The sequence below is a fragment of the Tamandua tetradactyla genome, chromosome 13 (assembly GCF_023851605.1).
Source record: "Tamandua tetradactyla isolate mTamTet1 chromosome 13, mTamTet1.pri, whole genome shotgun sequence".
Classification (NCBI taxonomy): Eukaryota; Metazoa; Chordata; class Mammalia; order Pilosa; family Myrmecophagidae; genus Tamandua; species Tamandua tetradactyla.
Window position 1 is genome coordinate 92514340 of NC_135339.1, and position 25000 is coordinate 92539339.

Sequence of the window (25000 nt, forward strand, 5' to 3'; positions counted from 1 at the left end):
TCAGGATGCCAGACCCTGCCCCAACAGACTGCGAGCCACGCGTGCCTGAATGAACACAGGTTGTAATGTGTAAAAATTAAATAAAGTAAAATTAAATTGCTCAATACAAAGAGGTTCCTCTAGAGGGTGTTAGTGACAAAGTGCTATTTGCTGACAAGTAGTTTACACATTAACCAGCTGAATCCAAGGGGGAAAAATGCCAATAGCAATTATATCACCTTGAGGTTATTAAATGTCCCACTGATAAGTAACCAGGTGAACCTGACCAGGTGATATTCACTGCTGAGAGCAAATGATTGCGAGGTGAAGAATGTCTGTTGGCCCCGCTGTTTCTCCAGATAGCTTTTCTTTCAAAAATGACTGTATAAAAAGTTGCATTAAAAATGTGTGGCTGCCGAAGACAAAATTGATATTTGGCTCCCCCCTGAATACTTCACTCCCGTCAGGGCACCTTTATCATCCCCCCTCAAAAACATTATACAAAGCCTGCAAATGCCTGTTTTTTCCTCCTTTTTTTCAGCTTTAAAATGATGCTAAGTTCTCCACTTTATCATCAACTGTCTCCTCCAAGTGCATTTCATCTATAAGAAATTCAGATGCTCGGGAAATTAAAATTTCAAAGATCTGCTGCAAAAAAAAAATCAATGGGGCGAGATCAATGCTCATAGAAATTTCATGAACTTTGAACTGATCTGGGCATGATGATGAGGGTGGCTGGAATTTCAGGCGGTGACGGCTCCTTGCGCGGATGAAAAGCGGCCTGGGAGGCTGGGAGGAGGCCATGTTTTAGATGGGTTTCTGCTTTCATATTTTGTCCGACAAAAAATTAATTTTTAGTCCATTTCAGTAACAAGCAAAAGCAGCAAAAGATATCTATCTGCCTTTCCAATCCGATGTGTAATACCCCCGCTTCTTAAGAGCAGCTAATGCTTTGCACATTAACGCCGCCACGAAATGAAATCGGTTCCCCTTGCAGCCGATTGCAGGTGCAAATTAATATTGTAAAATGAAGATCAATACATGGACAGGGACAAATCAATAGCAGCTAAATTATTGCTGCATTTTCCTCCTCATTCGAGATGAGTTGTGTTTTCCTCTCAAAGTCAATACTTTGCAGCTTTTCTCATTAATTTCTCAATAAATTTGGCAATGAATTTCAATCACAGACCTCGGCAGGGTGAGCCAGGCACTGTGGCCTGCGTGGGGAGCACGTGGCCTTGGTGGGCTCTGGGCGTCGGTCACCAGAAGGCGCCAGGCCAGCAGGATGACGCGGGGTCCGCCCACCCCCTGTTCCTGCACCTGGCCCACCCCTCATGGAAGTGCTCCCCGCCACGAGGCACCCACCCCAGCAGTGGCCCCGAGAACTGCCCGGGGGAGCCCCTGGCTGCACTCGGTCCTTCCCCCCAGCCCAGAGCACAGGGCACCCTCTGCGCAGATCTTCCACAAATGGAAAAGATGCCACACTTGGCTTCTAATTGGAAACCAGGAGCATCCCCCCCCCCCCCCGCCGTCCCCGGACCGGGAACACTGTCGGGTATTCAGCAGGCAGCCCAACAGGGTCTCGTGTGCAGGGACGGACTGCATTCACCGGCGCCTGGCAGCAATGGCGGCACTGCGCTGTGACACCAGGCACAGAAAGGGGACAGCTCATCTTCCTTGTTCCCAAAATAATACCCTTGCTGACAACTGTTGGATTGCGTTCAAACACTTCTGTTTACATACCTCAAAGAATACACTGGATTACAGCTTTTGCAGCCGCGTGGAAACGCCACCTACCAGGCCCACCCGGGGAAGGAAAGCCCAGGCAGGCGGGTCCGGCGCTGTGGCTTTGGGGAGGGCATCTGCCGCTGGGTGCTTTTGGGCAGCAGCTCAGAGACTGGAAAATGGCCCCAGATGTACTGGATCCCTGGCATGTGCGCACAGAGGCTGATTTAGCACACGTACCCTCCATCCCTGAGTGCAGAGAACTACTGCGAAGCAGCTAAAACCACTGTCAACACAATACAGACATCAGGTGCTATAAAATCAAGTTTCCCCGGATTGTCAACCCTCTTACAGACTTTCCTGGAGGGCAGGAGACTTAAAAACCAACCAGGAGGGCCACAGTGGCTCAGTGGCAGAGTTCTCGCCTGCCATGCCAGAGACCTGGGTTCGATTCCCGGTGCCTACCCATACAAAAAATAAAACTAACCAGGAAACGTGTTTTGAGGAAAGCCTCCTAGGCAGTGGATTTGTGCGCTTGAAACCAGCGTAAAATGCCCAACTCCCCTCCCCCCAGAGGTAAGCTGCAAAGTTCAATCCACTCCCAGCTCTCCTGAGACTCCAGTGTCCCTGTCTCAGCAACAAAGATACCCCCCCCCCGCACCCCCAAAGCCTGCCGCGCCCTGTGGGAACAGGTTCCACGTCGTGTCTGCTCACCCTTCGGGGCCCATCCTCCTCCAGGAAGGCAGGCCCAGAGCCCTGCCACCCTCCCAGCATCTGCCCTACTGCATGCACAGAGCATGGGAGGTGCTCAGAAGTGCTGAGCCATGGCCGTGGGGCTGCCTGAAAACAACAGGCAGCTCAGCAGAGAGACAGTGTGGCATGTTCAACTTTGAGGAGCAAAAGCCAACGTGACGTTTCTCGTGTCCATGAAAAACTTATTCGCAGCAGCAGCGGTCATCATGCCCAACTGCCCAGCAATGGGTGGAGAGGTAAACAAAACGCAGCCTGTCCACACGATGGAATATTATTTCGACAGCAAAGAAGAACGACGCACCCACTCGTGCGTCAGTGTGGACGGAGGCAGAAGGCGCTGCGCCGAGGGAAAGCAGCCACTCACCCACCGCCACGTCCTGCGTGAAATGTCCAGAATCTGCAAACCCAGCGAGTCTGGGAAGTAGAGTTGTGGCTGCCAGGGGCTCAGGGACAAGCGTGGATGGAAAGTGGCTGCTGGTGGGTGCAGGGTTTCTTATGGGGACATGAAACGTTCTGGAATTGGGTGGGGTGGTGGTTGCACAACTTGTGGACAGACTAAAAACCACTTAAAGGTGCCCCTTATGGCATGTGAATTACATCTCGATATAAAATGTTACATGAGTGTACATTTCTAACGTGAATGAGAATGCATGTCCCAGCTCTTACAGTGAGGGAGATGGTTTCCATGGCCTGAATGTTATTCAGCAATGAAAATGCTTCCAACATGCTGGTAGAATCACTTCAGTTCTATGGATAAAACAGAACCAGCTATGGGGGAGGGAACAGGGCAGAGAGATTCTGACTTAGGGAGACTCACCTACAGAGGGCTCCCCCAGCCCCCCAACTCTTTCACCCTTTTCAACCTTTTAAACCCGATTTTTCAGACCAAAAAAGAAAACAAAAGTTCTAAGACAACCCCTTAAAGACCTCACCAAGATAAATGTAAATACTGACATCCCCAAAAGCCAAGCCCTCGGAACACAGGATTTGGATTATGTGTCTCACGCAAAATTGACCTGTTTCCACCCAAGGGATCCACAAATCCCAAGTTGTATTGGGACCAGAAGACCAACATGTCCTCATCTAACCTGCCTTCCTGTCCCCTGGGGCTGCTCCTGCCCAGCCCATCACGCCCACCATCCCTACCACCCAGCCCAGCCCTGCTCCCACTGTCCTCCACTGCCAGACGTCAGGGTGCAGCCCCCACTCTGGCCCCCCAGACTCTCGGCGCCATCTCTCCAGGGACTCTCTCTCTCTCTCTCTCTCTCTCTCTGCATGATCCCTTCCCCTCCCCCCCACCATCTATTCCTTTTCTCATGGAAGTCCACCTCCTCTAAGAAAGGATCACACTACGATTATTTTTTTTATCCTTTTTACATCCTGATTCCTCTCCACAGTTGGGTGGTAAGTGGGGTTCGTGCATCAGGTGTTTCCTGAGTGCTGCCTGCGCAGGCACTGGGCCCCGAGAGCTCACCCACGGCAAGGAAGCCCCGCTGAGGAGACCCGCCCTGTCACCCCCCTGCGCCCCCAACCGCCAGCGCCTGCGAGACGGAGGCGGCTGTCCTCCCGCTCTGGATCTTCCACAGCACCCAGCTGAGTAACTGGCCTACAGGGGCATCCAGCAACCCCCCAACGTGGATGCCACGGGCCGACTCCAAACCACGTTGATGTGAGCGCCACTATCGCCCTCGGGTGCCACCGCCATCACGCCCTCAGGTGCCACCACCCATCTTATAGATTATTCCCATCTGCTGATATTTTCCGAGCATGAAGGACAGAGGTGATGTCGTCAGTCATGGAATTCGGATTGTGAGAAAGAGGAATGCGCAACCCCACAGGTGGATGTGCAGGGGCTCCCGACACAGCGCCCGGCAGCGTCTGTCGAATGTGGGTCTGCCCTTGGATGTTTACACGGATGGCGTTGGCATGGCAGCTCCATGAGACCACGGAGCTGCCCTTACCCGCCGGCCCACCTGGTGAGGCACCATGAGGTAGGGCTCTCTCCCATCCACAGTGGCAGCGCTCGGCTGACTTTTTTTTGGGGGGGGGGGGGGGCATGATCCGGGAATTGAACCAAGGTCTCCCGTGCACTCTTTGGCTGACTTTTGAAACAAGCGCCATTTTCATGACAGCAGACACACAGCCCCTTCGGGGTCTTTGGCTTGGGGTGCGCTGCTGGAGGCAGGTGGCCGGATGCAGCCGTCTCCACTGCCAGCACCAGAGGAGCGGCAGGAGCAGTTCAAAGCCAAGGCCAATGATCTGAACACTCACCTGGGATGCTCCTGCCCGGGGAACGTGTTAACCAGAAGAAACACCCAGAGGGCTTCCCACGCAGGGGTAAACGTCCTCGTTGCTGCAGAAGCACCTGGCTGGTGGCCACCCAAGCACCCAGGGCCTGTCCTTGGGCTGAGACACACAGGGCCCCACGCGACAAAGTGGGGCGGGAGGGTCAGTCAAGGGCCTCCTCCTGGGAACTACAAGGGGTGAAAGGGTGGAGAGGGGCTCTGATCTCCCCAAATCCAAGCACCTAAGCTGCCTGGATGCCTGGGGTGGGGACAAAGACCTGGGCAGGCTGAAGCCACAGCCCTGGTCTCTCTTGGCCAGTGGCAGCTCGTCCACCCAAAAAGAAAGAAAGAGAGAGAGGCACGAAAAGAGGGCAGAGCAGGGGCAGCTTCCAGGAGGGACAGGAGGGAACTAGGCCCCAGGATACTGTACCTTTAAGAAATGCCCAAAGATGATGTCACCACCCCTGACGAGGCCCGGCAGCAGCCTCTCCTCTCCACTGGAGCATCTGCATTTAAAATCTAACACACTCGTGATGCGCACACAGAGCGCGTGTGCTGGGTTCCTCGTGGAGCCAAGCTGCTCCCTGTGCTCCTTAAGAGCGTTAGAAAACGGGTCTCTTTTTTAGTGCAGCGAACAGTCCACATACTGACTCAACACCCTTCCACTTGTATTGTTTCATTTAAAAACCACTCCGGGAGAAGGAAGTTGGAGATGATTCATTTCGTATCTTCTGCCATGACGAAGAAAGGACCCAACTGATTCACGCCATCACTTTTTAGAACGGCTTTACCATGGGCTATGATTTTGGGGAACACATGTTTTTGGATGGGTCTAAAAACCTTCAAAAACAGGTTTAAAGTGAGAGCATGGGGGGCCTTCCCCTCGCGGCTGTCCAGCTCACACGGTGGAGACGCCTCATGACCGACACCCAACCTTGGGCTGCTGGCATTTGGCCACGTGTCCAGCCACATGGGTGTGGGGCGACCGCTGGGCTGAAGGAAGGAAAAGCAGTAAAGCTTCGTGTTCAGCAGTCCCTCTGTGACCCCAGAGTGACTGGCCGGGCCTCAGCTTGGTGCTGGGAGCCGCCCTCTTCCATTTGAGGTTCTCCATTGAAATCTCGGTTCTGAGGCTTCCCAAAGTCTTCCCAGTTCAACATGCGGGAGGCGTTTTTGGTATAACTTTACTTTTACACGTTATCCTGACCCCCACTTTACTCGGCATTTGACTGTGTCATTTTGCTGTGCTTTGGCATCGCGGTTCGGTCATTTCTAACAGCCCCCAAAACACCACATCTGCCCCCCACACCGCCCTCGGGTGCTTCCCCTGGCCCGTGTCACCGCAGCTCACGCCCCACATTGGCCCTTCGCAGTCACTCTGCTTCTCTCCGCAGCGCAGGGCTCGGCCGCCGGTGGGCGTCATGGGGAGGGGCCCCCGCCCGCCCCCCGCGCGCAGCTGCTCCATGAAGCCCGGGTGGCCCTTCTGTCCCTTTGGGAAGATGAATGGTCATCTCCCCACGCCACGTCTTGCCGGGTTTGGTGCTGCAGAGTCAATACCTTCACCTTGACGTGAAAACTTTGTGATTTATCAGTGCGTTCCTGGTCCCGGGTTCACGCGGCCAATCGGGAGGCAGGGAGCAGGTTTGGTCACAGCCACTTGGAGAAAAAATAAAGCCCTCTCTGATGACAGACAAATGTGTCTTGTTAGCAACAGCCCAAAAGCGCTTGACTTGTACTAATAACAGAAAGGGCATGCTGGTCACTGCGGGTCCAAAGACGAAGCACCCTGTCACCAGCCAGGGTGGGAAATTAGCAAATAATGTTCTTTTCCTTGATAAATGGGTGACAGTTCCTTCTCACCAATCATTTTTAACATTTTGATGCATGTCTATGATCCCACTGGAGGAACAGAAAAGTTTACTGGCCCTCAATTTTCAGATGATGAATGGAACTCTCTAAATGTGCGATTTCTGTATGAGGTATAGTTCATTTTAAGCAATTCTAGTAAATGGGTGTCACTGATTAGAACAAATCGTCTACTTGTGCAATAGCACAAACGGTGTCTCCGTCTCCTGGCCTCCTCCAAGGCAGGAAGGAGAGGGGCCCACCGTGACCCCGAGGCCCTCGAGTCGCCACCCTGTAAGGACGCTGTACGGACGCTGCACGTCCGACTGCGCTCAGCCTGCCGCCCGCCCGCCGGGTCTTCATTTGGTTTAACGCTGGATGTGGCAGTGGAGGCAACACAAAGCAAGTGCTCTCCCCTCCTCGTGGCTCTCCCCCGAGGCCCCAGGGGTCCCTGCAGATGACCCGAGGCCAGGTGAAGGGGGAGGCATGCCCACAGCAGCCCAGACAATGGGGGAGGGTGATGGAGACACGAAGCTCACCGGCCACGTTTAGATGGATGACAAGCAGTGGTGGGGCTGGGCTGGGGAAAGAAGTCGTTTGGTTCACGTCATGAATTTCTGGATGCTTGTCCCAGTTCTGTTTTGGTTTGTCTGGAGGTGGCCCACACTGAAAACGCATGTTCTGAGTCGCCCTCTGATGTCACTAGTGAGGCGGACAAGCCGAGTGTCTCTCCTGCAGGGTCACTGGTAGATTTCCACGGCCACGCCCGCACTGTGGGGGTGAACCAGGGAAGCCAGGGTGGCCGTGGGGTGCCAGAAAGCAGGGGCCAGTGGACAGACAGTGGCCGGGACTGTGGCCAGCGGCACAGCCGCCCAGGAGCCCACAAACTTTATAACAGAAAAGCTCCCCAACTATGGCACCCATGATTAAGATGTCGGGTTCTCCATGTCCGTGTTGGCAGTTGAAAACTTATAATGGAAATAATCAGGTGGTTTACGCTTAAGGAAGGCATTAGCATTTAGTTTAGCATAGTAAAAATGCATGATTTGTGGGAGGCAATTAGGAATCATTTGCTCTGTGGACACAAGTAATTTGTTTGAAGAGCGCTGGCCTGGGCAACGGCGTGCTGGGTCAGGCTGTGGTTGAAGGGCGCGATGGACTCCGCGGCCCGCCACGGCGCTGCTGACGGTGTGGCCCACACCAAAGGTCCTTCCTACACTCAGAACCGCCAGCGCCTTCCACAGCGCGGCGCGGAGGGCTCAGCATCCAGCACCTGAGCATGGACATGGTGGCAACTCAGGGGCCACTTCAGCACCCCCGAAGACGTGTGACCCCACCCCTGACACGGTGAACCCCTTTTAGGTGTGACCTGACTTTTAGCAATGAAGCAAAACAGAAAATACTGCATCAGAAAGAACAGAGACAGCAACTAATGGGCGAGCGATGATTTTATCAGCCTGAACCGGAGTGCACATCTGGGTGCAAAGATACCGCTTTATGTTCCCGTCCAGCAAATGCACTGCAGACTGGGCACGGCCCACGTGTCCGCAGGCAGGGCCCCTCTCCGCGTCCACTCTGGATGCCAACTTCGTGTTCAGTGCCTGGGTTGGGTCTGTTGCACCCATGTAGACTCCCGGTCACTTGTGATCATTTCTTTAACTGAGCAAAAGAAATCTCCGAAACGAGTAGGGTCCACCAGCTCCAGGTGGACGGGGCCAAGGTGAGGGGTGCCCAGTGAGTGAAGTCACCCGGACGTCCAGCCACCACTGACCCGCTCCGGCTCCAGCTCCTCCCTGTCGCTCGGGCAGAAGTGGACACCGGAAGTGCGTGCGAACCGCAGGGATGACGACGCACACTTGAAAATGCATCTACAGACCTTTTCGCTACAACATAACGTCAACCAGAAGCACACAAACTCCAATCTGTCTTAATCGAATAACACCATAATGCTTATATTCTAATTTTAAAAATAACTTCTTTTATTACTCCTAACAATCTGATGTGTTTCTACTGGTGGAATTATGAATGTACAACTGCTCAAACGGCCTATATGCCGAGTTTCTCAGGTAGGATATTCAGGGTGTATTTTAATTATTATTAAACAAGCAAATGATACACTATTAGGCAAATATTAAAACAAGCATTGCACTCAGTTATTAATTTGCACGATTCACTTTTAAATGCAGCAAATATCTCATTAATTTAATTTTAGGTGCCCACCAGTTTATATTGCATTTTACAGTCTAGAAGGCAATTTACTATTAACTGGCAATTACATACAGAGTGATTGTTAATTCTGCCCCTAAGTGCTAGCTGCTCGAAAATTGTTCTCTCTCTCTAATTTTTGACCTCCTTACAACAGGGGTGAGGCACGCTGGGAATACAGAGGGCTAGTACGGGGGAGCTGGACATGTCATTTGTGACGCATTCTTTTAATTCACCGTGCTAATCAACTGAGCTGCCACGGCCTCCCAAGGTAATTGTATCTTTGTAATAGTTGAGAGCAGCCGGCAAAAAGGCCTGGATGGATGAGGCTCGGCCACTCTGCTTCCAGGGAGGGCAGCCGCAGAGCCTCCACTGGGGTTGACTAATGGGGCCTGGGCCTGAAAAATCTGGCGTTTTCCAGATCACTGTAAACAGACCATTTAAGTCCTGTGCGGCGTCTCTCCAGGCCCAGCCGGCATCCCCTCCCCCGCGGCCGCTCGGCGGGAAGGTTAAACGCGAGGAGTGTCCCAGCTGCCTCTGGGTCCCGGGGACACTGATGGGAAACAGACGCCCGGGGAAGGTGCGCTGCCCGCAGGGGCTGCCGCGTCCACACCGGGAAGCCCGCTGGGCGAGCCTAGTTCCCGGCGATTATCTCGTCGTCCCCGTCAATTTCAGGGCAGTGCAAATCAGACACAAGTTTCCAGGTCAGACAGGTTACGACCCCACCTTTCCTCTGCTCCTGGGCCTGGAGAGCCCCTGTATCCCTTACGCCGCGTTTGAAATGGATATTCCCGCTAACGATGGGGTGTGTGGGGGGGGCCAAGAACAACCTCCTCCCGACCCCCAGCTAGGGTGAGCGTTGTGAAGGCAGCCCTGCCGGGGGCCGCTCCATGGGGGACACACCCATGAACTTGGAGTCCGGACGCGATGCCCACGGGCGGAGGCCTGAGCGCCCCCCCCCCCACGCTGGCCACCCCCCACCCATGGCTGCAGCAGGGGCAACAACAAACGCCCAGGACAGGGCCCGCCCCGGGCCTGGCGGGAACGTGCCTCTGCCGGCCACCACTGCCACAGGTCCCCGGCCCCTCGGCGGCTGCCCTGCCCGCTCAGTCTGCGAATGCTCGACCGTGGCATAAGCTCGGGCTCCGGGCCCCACGTTCCTGCTCCGGGGGCCGCGCAGGGTCCTCAGCACCAGCAGGCAGGCGAGGGCAGGAGCGGGCCTTTCTGTCACCTATTCCTTCTCAGAAGATGCCAGTGAACAGGAGGTCGCCCGTGGGACCAGCACCCGTGCGGCCATCCCAAGAGGCTGGTCCGCGCAGTGACCTGAGCTCAGGACGCGTCCGTGGGAGGCGCCCCACCCACCAGGATTTCCGAGTCGGGATTCACGACAGGCAACGCGTCCACCCTCTCTTGCTGGTCAAGTACGCAGAGCACGACGGGCCAGGACAAAGCTCGGATCCAGGAGCTCACCAAGGGGCCCCACACAGGACCCCAGGCCTGCCACCGCCCAGATGCAGTCTGTGAACGACAAGGGAACTTGGGACCCGGTCGTGATCTCCACCAACCCCAACAGAGATGAAACCCCAGGGGCCGCCTGCGGTGGCCGCCCTCTACCCGGGGCCCGGAGCCGACATGGCACCTAAATTGGTCCTGGGGGGAGGGGGGGTGCCCACCAGGGCGCCACAGCCTGCAGGAGCTGGCTCTGTGCCCAGAGTCCACGGGCAGAGGCCAAGAGCTGTGTCTCAGCCACAGCAAGGAGCACGAGGACAGCGTCCCGTGAGCCTGGCACCACGACGAGGACTCTCAGAGGCCACACTGGCCCCAGGTGGGGGCTCACACCTGACCCCCCCCAAGTGAGCCAGATCGGAGCAATTCTGCACAGTCAAAGCGCATGCATGCGAAGTCCGCGTGAAGAGTTGGGAGGCCCCTGCTGGCATCACTGTTCTGACGTGTCTTCACCTTATAACATAACAGGGCACTCAAAACACGAGGGGCTAGGCCCCTCCCCAACTCGGTCTTCCCAGGAGACCGACAGCACCTGACTCCAGGGATGGGGTGAGGGGCGGCACCCAGCAGCTCCCGTGAGCGTGTGTGTCCCATGGGGACCAGCTGCCATTCCCCAGCAGCGACTGGAGGTGGCCCTGGCAGTCCACCCAGCCGCCCTCCCAGTAGCCCACCTGGCAGCCGACCCGGCAGCCCTGGCTTTCTTGGAGAACCCCACCCTGGTGCACCCCAGGGGATGACAGTGAGTAGAAGTCACACTGCCCTTCGCACAGGCCTTCCTAAGCAGGGATGTGGTTGAGGAACCGCAGCTGCTCCATCGGATCCCAAAGCAGAGCAGCCTGAGACCTCCACACCCTCCCGCCCTAGACAGAGAGGACCCCGTCCTGCGGGGACCACCCTGCTCCCCGTCATCCCCACGCTTAGTGACAGAGGAGGTGCCGAGGGGGCCATGCCTCCCAACCTCCTACTGCACGCCCCGCGGCCCCCCAAGGACCCCCGCTCAGGCCCGTCTGCTCGACTCGCAGGCAGTTTCACCATCGCAAATCCACAAGCACCAGGATTGCGCCTCTTTCCTCCTTGCGGAGTAGGGTGGAGGCTGCCCGGCGTGTAAACGGTTCTCAAACGTTACCATTCTTGGAGCTGGCTGAGTTAGAAATCGACATGCAAACCCGCCTGAGATGAAGCTTACATAAGACCTTCCCTCACAGCCACCTCCAATGGATCTGGGCGTGAGCACCTGTGAGGGCCCAGCGATGTACGCAATAACTCCAAGTCGCAAACAACTGTGCCTGCCATTTGTGAGCAGCACACCGGTCCCTGGGTCACCAGCCTGCAGGGCAGGGTACAAGACCCCGGACAGGGTCCCGGCTATTAAGGGGAGACCCCTCCTTCCTGGCTGTGTGTCCCGGGGCACATGGCATAACCTCCCTGAGCCCCCGTTTCAAAGGCAACCACATCCCAGGACAGCTCACCAAGTGGCCAGGTAAGCACAGGGGCTCTTCGGCACGCAGCCGGCACACAGCGGCCACACTCACGACAGTACAGGGTGGCGCTGTGCCTGACAATTCCCTTCCACCCCATCCTGGTTTACGGGCAGGAAAGCTCAGGCCTGCGGTCAGGAGGGCCCCCACACCAGGTGGTGCTGCGCCTGTCCCGGGCAGCACACTCAGCCTGCACCCCTGACCACAACCAACCGGGGGCCCAGGGAGCACCCCCACCCCCCTGCAGAAGCATGTACCGTAAAAACTGGAAATGTGCACTCACCGGTGTAGACAAACCGCCCAGGAGCACCTTTACAGAACTGCTTGGATTTGTAGGACAGGGTGACTTCGACAACTCCGGGAATGTGTCGCGGCGGGGTCTGCACTCGGATGGCATGGGGGGTGATCAGCTACAGGAACCACACAGGGAACAGGCACTCAGGGAGTGGGCCAGAGGGTGGGCACTGCCGTTGGACATCATGGCCATGCTCTTGGAATTCACCCTCCTGGCTGCCAACCCAAGACCTGGGATCGACAGCGCCCTTTAAGGGAGTCTCTGCAAACAGCTTGTTGGTTTGCAGGAAAGGCCACAAGGCATCACTCAGGAAAACTGCCACCATGCGTTCCCCCACCCTGCCCCTCGTGACTCCAGCATTAGATGTTTGAGGGCACACAGGGACCCCCAGGGCTGGTTTCCACCCCATGGGATGGGGCAGGGGTGCGTTCTGCACCCCCTAATGGGGAGTCCATCTCCACGTGTGGACGGACACCTTGGGAGCTTTAGCAAGAGATGGCTCGGGGGCCCCCGGGTCAAGGCGCTGCTGCCAGCAGGCAGGGCCATTCCGGACAGTGGCCCCGCGCCTTACCTCACTCCACACCAACATCGTCCCGAACACAACTTGTAGGCCGTCAAAGAAGTTGTCTCCGATGATGATGACGGTGGCCCCGCCCGTGGTCCAGCCTTCACTGGGACTGATGGCCTTGATGCACGGCGTCGCTGCCCACACAAGACAGAGAGCGGGGGCCTGAGTGCCCGGCCGGCCCACCCAGGCTACGCTGCCCACCGCCAGCCAGGCCCGCCGCCACGCGCAGAGGGCAACCGTACATCAGCATGTTGATGTGTTTAAAACAAACTATTCAATGTTTTATAAAGCAAAGGCCGAGCTGCGGAATACTAGTGAGCAAGAAAAAAAAACGGCTTGATATAGCAAATTATGTGTCAGGGCAAATATGACTATTACAAATGATTAAGCATCGCATGCACATGGCATGTCGATTTATCTGCTCTGCGGCACAGATCTGAGCAGAGCCAATCAAGAGGTTGTTCCTGGAGATGGGAGAGCAAATGCCTTGCATTTCGATTCCTCATAAGCAGCTAATTGGGTTGGGTTTTTTCATCCGCGAACTTTGCCTTTTGGTTCAAAACTTCATTTTCCTCTGTCACTCCACAATTACTACTTTTCACTTTTCATCAGGAAAAAAAAATTCAAAAGCACTATATTAATACTTTTGTCAAAGGTACACATTTTACATCTAACATTGTTTGTCGACAGGCTTCCCCAGCCGCAGCCTACCCTCCCTTTGTCTCTGGAGTCCTCACATTTGCATGAGTTATTACAATGGGGCTCCAGGCCAGCCCCGAGCGGCCCTGCTGGGGGGGGTGGGCAGCAGCAGAGGGGGAGAGGGGGAGAGGGGCCGGGAGGCCTGCGGGAGGCTCAACACAGGCCACCAGCCGCTGAGCGCGGAGGCCGGGCCGGACCAGGGCCCAGAGAGGCCTGCTTTGTCCGCACCTCGGTCAGCGCCTCCCACGCAGTGCTGCAGCCTAGTCGGCCGCCTGTGATGATCCTTTGTGCCCAGACCCCAGGCAGAGGAGCCACGCGTGGCCGGGCCTGGGGCAGGCGGAGGGCAGCTCACTCCCTCCTGCAGGGGCCGCTCGACCAGGCCTGGGACACTTGGGCCTCCTCAGTTGCCCAGGTGGACTGGCCTTGGCCTCGGTCTGGCAGGGCTCAGGCCTATGTCGTGACACGGTGAGCCCCCAGGATGTACCCAGGCCTCACTAAAGCTAGTAGGCAGCGTCAGACCCCTGACTGCGGGAGACCCCAGGCCTCACACCGAGGGGGAGGAGGAAGCCCCCACACCAAGCCCTGGACACCCTGAGGTCAGGGACACTCACACCCTGGGGCTAAGGCCTCGACATCCTCTGGGCTTTACTGGGGGTGGGGATCCGTGGGGACGTGGGGGTGAACACGAGCCACAGAGCAGGGCCTCCCCCCAGAGCCCAGGACACCAGCAAATCTGGTGCTCACCCATCGCCATAACCACCTTCTGAATTGTCATCCTAAAAGGGACCCCTCAGCTTGGTCCACGAGTAGGGGCTCACCCTGACTACCCCCCAGCCTCCTGCCTGCGGAGTCCCATCGCCCTGCGTCTGGAGAAGAGTGCATCCCATGGGGCACCTCAAGACCTCTTCGACCCCCAGCCTCAGACAGCCCCTCCTCTTGGGCTCAGGCTCCGATCCGCGGCCTGTGCTCCTAAGTGGAGCCTTCCAGAAGCCCGCGTGGCGTGGGTTCCCGTGGTGGGAGGCAGCCCTGCAGCCCCCGTCTAGTTAATCACCATTAGCTATTGTTGTTTAGCACGCGGCAGGCATGCCCCACTCTTTGTTTGCTTTGCTGTCGGACTAGAGGGGGTTATATTTGCTCATTCCACGGGCATCCCCGCCACAGCAGAGGCACAGAGCACACACCGGGAACTTGCCCTTAACTAGCACTGTTGACTTCATGCTAATAAGTTCATACAAATTTTCATTTCTGAGGCTTCCGAGTGACATTTGCTTTTCTTAATTGCATGGAGAGCATTTGAAAAGGATCAGCTCTCTAAAGACTGACAACTCTCCTCCAAGGGGGTGACCTTCATCAGCACAGCCAATTATGGCAAATAATTCACAAAAAAAAAAAATTACAGTAAACAAATTTACTTTGGAGGTGAGAAAGGAAAAAAAAAAATCCAGGATCTACTGCACGCACAAGGGGCTGCTATCTGGCAGCTGTGGCCCAGCGGACCCCACATCGCCTCGGAATTCGTGGTGCTTCCCCACAGAAAGCCAGCGCGGGCAGCCGGCCTCCGCCTGCATTTGCATACATTTCAATGCACATATAGAGAGGGAACATGTGTTCAGTGGGAACCACGGCAAAATGAATTACACACACGGCGCTGGAGATCTAATGATATACGTGCACCACACTCTCAAGCAGATGAGGGAGCCGGGCACTGCGGCTGAAGGTGGCAGAGCGGGAGCAGGAGCCGGGCTGGGCCGGGGGGCGTGCTGGGGCGGGGACCCACAGGAGCCAGGCTCCGGGAAGCCCCCCTGGGGACGGGCACCGCCTGTGGTCTCCCCGTGTGGCCTCGAGGCCCGGAGCTGCCAGGAGGCGTGGCATCGGTCCTGCAGAGCTGCCAGGCGAGCGCGCCCTGCTCTCAGCTCTCGGCGCAGGGCACCCTGCTTTCCTCCCCCAGCACCCTCGACGCTTCCCCTCAGCTGCCCAGGTGGACGTGAGGGTTTCAAAGAGCGAAGGCCAGGCCACCCATGTGACTGACCCCCGTATACGGTCTCCCTTTCTCTCTTTCGGGGTCCCTCTACGAGAGCCGGACTCCTGTGGGTAAACAGCCCCCGGCCCAGTCCCCGGGACGCGCACGCACTGCCGAGTCGTGTCCCAGCCTTCGCCGCCTTCCTCTGCATTCACAATATTGCAGCACTCAAACAGGCCCAATCTTGCCTCGTGAAGACTTCTTTGTTCTGCCTGCTAAAATGTCTTGTAATTGTGCTTAGGATGTCCAGATGGCTGGCTGATACTCCAGCTGATAGGATTATACCTTTTACCTCTCCTAGGGCCATCTGTTCCCTTTAACTCGCTAAAGCCCCGCAGCCGGGATTCAGTTGTCGTTATTGCATAAACCTAACCGCATTACCCACTTGGCATGCAAATCGCTGCTCCGCGGCCGGGCGCTGGGCGCCACGCGCGTCAGGTTGAAGCAGGGCTAGAGTCGTGCGGGGGTGGGGGGGGGAGGGACAAGGGGAAAAATGAAAGCCCGAGTCCGACTGCTGGAAGGTGGAGGCGTTGTTTCCCCTCGCCTGTGTTCAATACTGTAAATAATTTGCCTTGCTTTTTGTGAGCTCAAAGGACTCGGTGGCAGGCGCCCGCAGCGGCAGCAGGGGGAATTAGTTTACTTGGAAACCATCACTGAGTGTGTACACACTGCTGGGGAATATTAGACGATTGGATAATGAGGTGTTAGCCAGGAGAAGCTACGCCTGAGCCCAGAGCCGGAGCTTAGGGGACACTTTCCGTTAAAGAACGTGGGGCGAGTGAGTGATCAGTGTACAACCCCCCTCCCCTCGCCCCCACAAGAATCGGGCGGGAGGAGGGAAACGGCCAGGTGTCACAGCGAACTTCCTGACTGTCCACTCTCTCAGGAAATGACGGACGCATAGAGGCGTACATCTTCACCCAGGAGAGAGCGCTGGCTTTTCCTTTCTCTTTTTCTTTTTTTTTTTTTCCCTTAGGGTATTTGAGAACTGGGGCATTAATTTAAAAAGTTACTATTTACGACAAATGCCTTTTCTTGCAGACCTGTATATGCTAGCTCTCAGAGCCACCTCTTGGCAGAGGCCTAGCTTTCTGTCACTCTCACTCACTCTCCACTGGGGTGGAGCAAGGTATTTCCATCTCCTGTGTGAGAGAGTTATTTAAATGCCTCAGTTCGATGTTGAGAAAACACGGAGGAACAAACATAAAAAATAAAAACCTGAGCAAGACCGCTTCTGCAACTCCTTTCTGATTCATTGGGTTTTAGCTCCAAGGTACCCACAGGTGGCCTTTATTTTCCTAAATGCCGCATTTTCTGCTTACAGTCAGATGCTTTTTCATGCTACTTATAAAAATAAATACTTGTGCCTTGCTCAGATCATAATAGCTCATTAGAAGAGGCTGATTTTGAACCCACACTGCGGCTTCACCACCACCAGGCTGGGCCGCCTCCTTGAACCTAGTGCTCGGAGCACGGGCTCTCAGGGGAGGCCAGAAACGGAGGCCCGAGAGTCACCCCTCTTAATTGTGAACCTCATTAGTGATGGTTGCTAAGCACAGCCCACACCTACCTTCAGTGCACGGGCAGGAGACAAACAACACGTCACAGCCTCTAATTCTCTGGTGCCCAGGGCGACCTTTAATTATTATATTTTTGTTCTCTTATACCTTAGTCATTAACGTAGAAAAACAAATTAGTTTATTTTTGTGGACCACAGCAGATTCATAAATTGTCTTCCAGATCTTCGGCCTGAATCATATTTCATTCGGGTAATCTGTACACGCTTCACTCACTTTCCTGAGCGTGCGTCGTCTGCCTCATGTGTGCTCCCGCAGGCCTGACCTCGGTAGCAGGGATTTGTCTTAAAACCGTTTAGTTTTATGGGCTGTTTGCTCGAAAAGATTTAACCATGCCGTTTTGTTCGCCATTCACTTTAAAAACAACAACAATATATCGCTTCTCAACCACTCACGCTGGTGAGAATCTCATGATGATTATGGAAGTTTAACAGAGGGAAATGGTTCTTATTCTAAAGGGGATGTGCTCAATTGCGGGCACCAGGCAGAAGCATGGAGCAGGGCGTGGAGGGAGGGACCTGGCAAAAGGCCCAGCCCAAGCTGAGGTTTTCTGAACTCTGTAGAAAGGTCCAAGAACACTTTCCCCAACCTATGACCCTCACTCGTGCTCTTCTTTTAACAAGCAAAATACAAGGTCAGTCACGTGGAAGCATTTGGCAAAAACATTTTATGCTGGTTTTTCTTTGTCCTCTCCCCCCAGCACCCCTCGCTCTTTCTCAGTCCCTCGCACAAGCACACACTTGTGTGCACACACCATCCAGGACAGGAAGTGCCCCTCCCGGTCAAGTCCCAGCCTCCTGCACCAGGTCTGTGGCCATCTACTGCAAGGTGCACAAAAAACTGTCTGGGAACAGGTCTCGGGATGGGGGCTCAGGGCAAGCCCAAAGAAAACCACACAAAGGAAAACGGCAAGAAATGCTGTATGCAAAATAAAGCTCAGAAACAAACAAACTGAGAAAGAAGTGGAGGTCACGGCAGGAAAGGCGAGTGGGAAGGCAGAGTTATGGGAGAAAGAGGGGCTCCGTCCCCTCCTTGCCTGCGGGAGAAGGCCTGGAGGTCTCGCCGACAGGCGCTCAGACCTGGCCACAGGAACTCGATGGGAACCAACGAAAAAGGATGGTGCAAAGGAAAAGAAGCATCGCAAATAAAAAATAAAGACATGTAACATGTGCCTACCATTTTCCAGATAAGAAGGAGCCGTACCTTCTGACGGGTCGAGGCGGCGCGCCCGCCTCCCGTGCTTGGAATTGTTGTGAACAAACATATTGTCAGACACCGCCAGCACGTGGCCATCCACGTTGACTGTTGTCGACACAACAACCTGCGAAGACGAAGGCGACGTGAAAATTGAGTCGGCAGAGGAGAGCACAGCCACTCGTTAGGCCAAACAAAACCACAAACATCGCAGAGCCAAGGAAAACTGCAGTGGCCCTGGAAATGCTCCCACTGGTTGAGGCGCACCCACGGCTTTTTGGGCTACTAATGGTGGGTGGGGTTTTTTTGTTTGTTTGGTTGGTTTTATTTGGACTCAAGACTGCTGCTCTTCAAAACCTGGTACACTAATTACGGTTTAGTCTCCTTCCTACTAACAAGTGAATTCAATTCAGAGAAATAGTCTTCTAGCCATTAGCTGTGGAAACACCCCTAGCCACTCACTCTAAAGCTGCTGTTTTGATTGATCTGCTCATGTATTGATTAGATAGTTTATCTAATTAAAATGTGTTCACTTGAGACTGTCCTCCCGTGAAGAGTTGTGAGGATTCTGAGTTGCCAAAAAAGGCTTCAGAAGCCAGAGGCCCTCCTAGGGCCACATTCTATCATCAGTGATCTCAGGGTCAATTTTGCAAATGCATTTAATGTCTGATAGTGAACTTTTTTGCATCTGAAAAGACAGCGTTGACCATGAACAGTGAAAGTGCTTTCAGTCCAGGAACAGCCTCCTTTCTCAAGTTCACTGGCAGGGCTTTGGGCCCTGGGACCATCAGCCAACGGACTCCGTCCTTTCTCTGCGAGTGAACCGTCAAGTCCAGGTTCTGTGTGTGGCATTGGGGGAGATGATGGAGAGGCTTTCCTGCAGTTCCAGCTGCGTCCAGAAGAAGTGCACACAGGAGCACCCAGGGCCACCTTGGGACCCGGTCACTTTCCCAGGTGACTTCATGACACGCTCCCGGAAACAGCACGTGGTCACAGACCACCCAACGGGAGACACAACATGGCCTCGAGGCATCCCTTCCACAGTGGGAGACCACGGGATCACTTCCAGAGAGCTGGAAGGGCAAGGCCGGGCGGCTGGCAGCAAGATTGCAGGAGTCTGGTCGAGATTTGGTATGAGGGAAGCCTGGACTTTTGTCCCTGTCAGGTCAGACTCAGCCAGGTCTCTATCCCCTCCCTCGGGAACCCCAACCCTACAGAGACACGTGCAGTCTGAGCCCGCAGGGGGTGAGGGGTGGGATGCAAAGGGTCCTGGGCAACATGTGTCTTCCTTGCGAGTTCTGGGCCTGTCCAGGCATGCCATATAAAGCCACCTGTGAGGAGCCAAAGCCACCCCTTCTATGTGGACACATCTGTGAATAATGGATTTTTTAACCCAAATCTCAGGTTCTTGTAGACGACTGGGGAGCAAGGGCAGGACCCAAAGTTCCCTCATCAGGAGTGGCTTTCTGGGTACTTCTCGCTCTTTGGGCAGGGCTGACGATGGCTGGGGTTCTGACTCTCTCAGGCCCATCTGCACGAAGGAATGTTTTCAGTGCTGCCGTCAATGTCTTCAGATCCAACTTCAGATGTTTCTGCAGCTCCTGTTTTCACCGTTGCTCACCGTCCGCCACCAGCAGGGGAGGCAGCAGGGGTGCTGCTCTGCACCAGGGCCCATGCCCAGGGCCTGGCCACCGAGGCCTCTGGTCACCCGGGGCCCTCCCAGCAGCCCACCCACCAGGCCCCCCTGGATGTGGATGAGAGCTGCCAATGCAGCTGCTGAGCGTGAGGCCACAGCCCGTAACTGTAACACTGAGGCCCGGACTGGATCCTTTCTAAGTTCCCTAGACCATGATATGTTTAAGAAACAGGAAAAGGTGAAAGCAAAAAAGGGAAAGCACCGTCATTGCTCCGTCATCCACATATAGGTCAGCCACGGAGGAAAAATAGCACAGCTCAGCAAAAGAAAGAAGAAAGCTGCCGAGCTGTGCTTTGTTTCTGGGCCTGGGCCGGCCCCGGAGCGGTACCACCAAAAGGTGCTGAGACCAGGAAACGGGACGGAAATACCGGCTAAGGCCTGACACCCAGCTACACCTTCCAACAGGCAAGGCGGTTAGCTGAGAGACCAGAGGAAGTCCTTCCAGAACTGCGGGCCCCAGGGCTGACCCACGACTGCTTGTGGCTGACGGTCTGCTCACTCATCAGCGAGACAAAGAGGACGCGGCCACTCCGTCCAGCTGTGACCTTCCGCCCCGCTCAGATGGATCGATATCACCAGAGCCTCGTGGCGCTGAGAGGCATGAGAAATGCATGCGCGGTCCAGCTGTTTGGAAGGAGCACTTTCCCAACTACGGAGCACTGCTGTGGCGAGCCCAGAGACCCCACTTTTTCAACGGGCTGGTTGGGCCTACAGACATGGCACCCGTTTCACTAAAGGGCTTGAGCATAAGGCAAGCTTCCGAGAAACACTCTGAGCTAGTTGGACAGTCAAAAAGTCTCAATTCCAAATAAGACTCAACTGGTGACTCGTCTGAGCTGGCAGGCCTCGGGGCTCTCCACTGGCCTCCGTTAGTCGCCACTTTGGCCAAATTCCCCTCTGGTAGGGTGGTTACCAGCAGCAGTTTGGTGTCCCCGTCCAGAATATTTTTACAAATAAAGGTGACAAAATAACCCACCACGAGAGTTGTGCAATGGTGGCTCAGTGGCAGAACTCTTGCCTGCCCTACCAGAGACCTGGGTTCAATTCTGGGAGCCTGCCCATGTCCCCCAAGAATACCACTGCTACTAAACAACCCACCACGTGTGCAGAATTCCCTCCCATCGCTAATAATGTTCTCGTCACTCCCAGAGGCAAGAAAACATGAATCCTGTCCCGTTCACCCTGTACCCTGCCAGCCCCTGTCCTCTTCTTGGAAGAAACCCTGAGACACAGGGCAGCCGGGGTGTGGAGCATATGAAATAAGGAAGCACGTCCCGTGTGAACTTCAGGGGGAGAAGTTCAGATAGGGAAACGTCCTGGAATTCGAGCAGGGGCCTGAGGTAGGCACAGCACCCGGGGACTGGGGCGTATCCCACAGGCGCATGACGATTCCACCCACTAAGTAAATCCCTAAGAGAAGATCTTCGCACAGCTCCCAACTCCAGTCAAGCAATCGGGCCAACGGGATGCTCGTGTTAGGAGGCCTTCGATGGAAAGAATTTTAAATGGCCGCCTGGCCGCAGATGTCAGACGCATCACGTGTGAATGTCAGAGCGAGCCTGCCTTCACTTCCTCGGATTCCGGGACATTCTGCAGCCCCCTCAGCATTCCGCTGTGTGCCCACCTGAGCGCTCACCTTGGGAAACGAGCCAGGGCTAATTTCAGTGTGTGACAGCTCAGGGCGGGACTCAAGGAATTGGGGGGCCTGAGACACCCCATCATATTTAAAGCATTTTCTTTAAATTCTTAACCATGTGAACCACTCCTGGCTTCCTCCCAAGCCCCTGAAGGACCAAAGAGTCTTTTCCAACCATTACCAACTCAGAGAATTCAATTATGAACATCAGGCCTGCGGCCCGCACTTCTGTTAAAGGTGTGTACCTGGAATCTCCGCATATCTCGAGGGTTGCCTGCATTCTTCAAACAGTTCTGATTGCACTTGAGGAAAAACTTTAGAAAGAATCTATAAAAATACAAAAACGGACACTTGTTAGGTTCATCAGACAGAAGACACAAACTTTGTAAAGGAAACTCTTGAACAGGAATGGGTGGGGGTGGACGTTAAGGGAGCAGGTCGGCCTGGGTGCAAGGGCCAGCGGAAAACATCCCCAGGTACGAACTGCATTTGCTTAACATTTTGGACATTTGGGATTTTCAAGTTTGTTAACAATTGTGACTCTGGGATTTGCCATTTCCTGCCTGGGTCTTTGCACATCCAGCCATTAATACAGGGGCAACATCCACCCCAGACAGGGCTGCCCGATTCAGGAAATATAAACGAAGGACACCTAGCCAAATCTGAACTGCAGATAAACAACAAATCATTTCTCAGTGCAGATACATCCCGAAGTATATACCAATACTAAAAAACAGAAATGATTTGTTATTTATCCGAAAGTCAAATTGAACCATATGGCCTGTATTTCATCTGGCAACCCGAGCCCCAGAGGACATCAGCACCCAAGCAAGCATGCCTTCCAGGAGGTCCTGAAAGCTATAACACGTACAACACTTAAGAGGAGAAAGGACTCGGGAGGTGCCGTTTTAAGGGTGATTTCCTGGTGGGCCCGGTAGGGTAAGGAAACTGCCCGGCTGCCTGGGCAGAGAGCTGGGAAGCGGCAGCACTGCTGCTTTCTGTTTCCTGCCACGACTGGCCTTTGTGCTTTGAGGAGGAAGGTTCAGGGGCCCCGATGAGGGGCTCAGATGCCGTGACACAAGCATCACCATGTTGTCCTCTTCCTCTCCACATGCTCAGAGAACGAAGGCAGAAGTTCCCGCTCACACCCGGAAGTATGCCCTCGGGACCCAGGCCCCCGCCAGCCACGGGGGAGCAGGGGTCTTGCCACCGTGCCACTCGGTCTCGATGTGGGGCACCGTGAGCCAGGGTGGGGGCCCCGGCCGGCATCTAGGCTCGCTGCCCAGCAGTGCCATCCCCAGAACGGCCCCTCAGGATGCTGTCCCACGTGGGGACTGTGCGTGGCGTCCGACGTGACCCGGGACTCCCTGAGCCCAAGCTGACGTTCAGTGTTCTCGGCTGACGACCACGAGCCCAGAAGATGAACAGACCCCACGGCCCAAGGCTGTGCCCCTAACCGTCTCCCCAACCCGGGAATGAGCCTCGGCCGGCCTGAGAAAGCAGACTGGGGGAAAGCGCAGCGGCCCCCGGGCTGCATTCCCTCACCGGCCACGAGGCCTGGCTACTTGAGGCCACAATTTGCATCTTTCATTAACTCGCCTCACCTATCCAGCGGCATGCTCGCACCATCTGCCATCGGCGTACAGAAGTCACTTGATATTCCACCCACCAATTTTTCCTAACAACCACTGTGCAATTAAAGCGCGCGCTCCGCGGAGAGGGAACGAGCCACACCTGCGCCGCGCCGCACTGGCGCCACATCAGAAGGCGCCTAACAAGGTGAGGGCGCCGCGAAGTTATGGTCCTGTCAGGCAATTAGGTGTCCACTTCGGGGACAGCCACGCGGCGCAATTAGGCCGCACACAGCCGCCCGCCTCGTCTCCCACGCACACGCGGGCCGGGGGCCATCGGGGGTGGCTGCACGTGACCATCTGCGGGCGCTTTCCTGCGCCTGGGGCCCTGCCCCGTCAACTCCTAGATGTCTTTTTACCTGCTCCTTGTTACCTCCGAGAGAGGGAGCAGTTCTAGAGAGTTCCTAAATGGGGGCCGCCCGGGAGGGGCGTCCCTGTGAGGCCTGAGGCTCCCCGGGTCAGCAGCAGACGTGGCCCGTCGGCGTCCCGGGCAGGCATGGAGGGCCTGGCGGCTGCACACCTGCACTCGTGTCTGGAGAGGCCTGTGAAGTGCTTGTTTCTACCCAAAGGGTCAGAAAAGGCAGCTACAAGCTCGAGGACCTTGGAGGGCCCCAGGAAGTGGGACCTCTCTGCACGCCTGTCCCCATCCCGCCAGCAAGGTGGCCATCCCTGGTCACGTCTGCTGCTGGCCATCCAGGGAACATCAGGCACCCAAGGCCGCCTGCATCCCAGGATCCCCCGGAGCTGCCGCTTTCCGCCCACTTCCCGCCCTCGAGCCACTCGCATCTGACTCGAGGGTGCAGGTCTGGCCCCCAGAAAGCAGCTGCGTGGTGCGGCCGGGAGTGCCTTGACCCCGCGGAACGCTTGGAGGGCGCTCTGAGCCTTTAACCAGGACATGCTCAGCGAGACGCGCTACCAGGATGTTTGGGGAGGGGCGAGGGAATCGAATGCCCGACATGTGAAGTCAAATGGTAATTCTCATCCCTTACTCAATTACCCTTTAATTGGCTTTTTCCTAAGAAGTATCTGACAACCACTTTACATATCTCACTTCCAGACTCTGGTACACAAAGGATTTAATACTCTTGTTATGAAAGGAAAAATCTTTCCTATGTCAGAAAATCTTTGCCTTTAGCACCAATAAACTCTTTATTACTGCTAAACATGGATTTGCAGCTCGATCGCAGAGAGGCGATAAAAATTCTAACCTGTCATTAGTACACTATGCTTAATTGTGTACAGTGTGTCTCTCGTTGCATCTGTTGGCCCATCATCAAAATGACCATTATGTACACTAATTCCCTGACCCCGTCTTTATTTCCCTAAAGAGTCATCATCTTTCACAGTAGGTACCAGAGTAAATCAAGCTTGAAATATGGGCTTTATTTACTTGTTTCTCCCAGGCAGGAGGGGAAGACAGCAGCGAAGACAAACCGCTGTACCTCACTAAAACTCCCCAGCAATGCTCCACTCAGAAACAGCTCACAGGTTCCTGGAAAGTTCTCGGGAGCCGGGAGAGGGGGAAAGGTGTGCGCTCAGTACTCTCGACTTCAGCCTCCCCCTTCGCCTTCTGCAGGGATCACGAAGGGCCCCACGGACGCTGAGCTGGGCAGGCTGCAGCCACTTCTTCTGAGCTCACAACGGTCCCGCGAAGGCACCCAAAGCCCCTGCCCTGGGGTTGGCAGGGTCAGTGGCAGGTGGACACCTGGGTCCAGCAACTGACATCAAGAGTTGGAGCTGGGCATTCCAAGGCCCCTGTTTCCACAGGGACAATGATCTATTTTCATTTAATTTTATTTTTTTACCATGAACACAATCGAGGCCAGGCTTGTGCCCAGTGGAGGGTGAACAGTTTGGCCGTCATACCATGTCAGAGCCCCACGGCTCAACTCTTAACGCAAGCAGAGGTGG

At 55.2% G+C, this 25000-nt stretch overlaps 1 protein-coding gene across 5 annotated transcripts in view; it reads right to left on the reverse strand.

Moving 5' to 3' along the window:
* EBF3 (EBF transcription factor 3) overlaps nt 1-25000 on the reverse strand; it is a 123082-nt gene that overhangs the window by 18065 nt on the left and 80017 nt on the right. For all 5 annotated transcript variants that reach the window (XM_077126418.1, XM_077126417.1, XM_077126415.1 and 2 more), the window contains exons 7-10: nt 21704-21785; nt 18136-18253; nt 12640-12770; nt 12057-12183 (exon numbers count right to left, since the gene is read on the reverse strand). In XM_077126418.1, coding sequence (XP_076982533.1) covers nt 12057-12183; nt 12640-12770; nt 18136-18253; nt 21704-21785 — 458 coding nt within the window. The remainder of the gene's footprint in view (nt 1-12056; nt 12184-12639; nt 12771-18135; nt 18254-21703; nt 21786-25000) is intronic.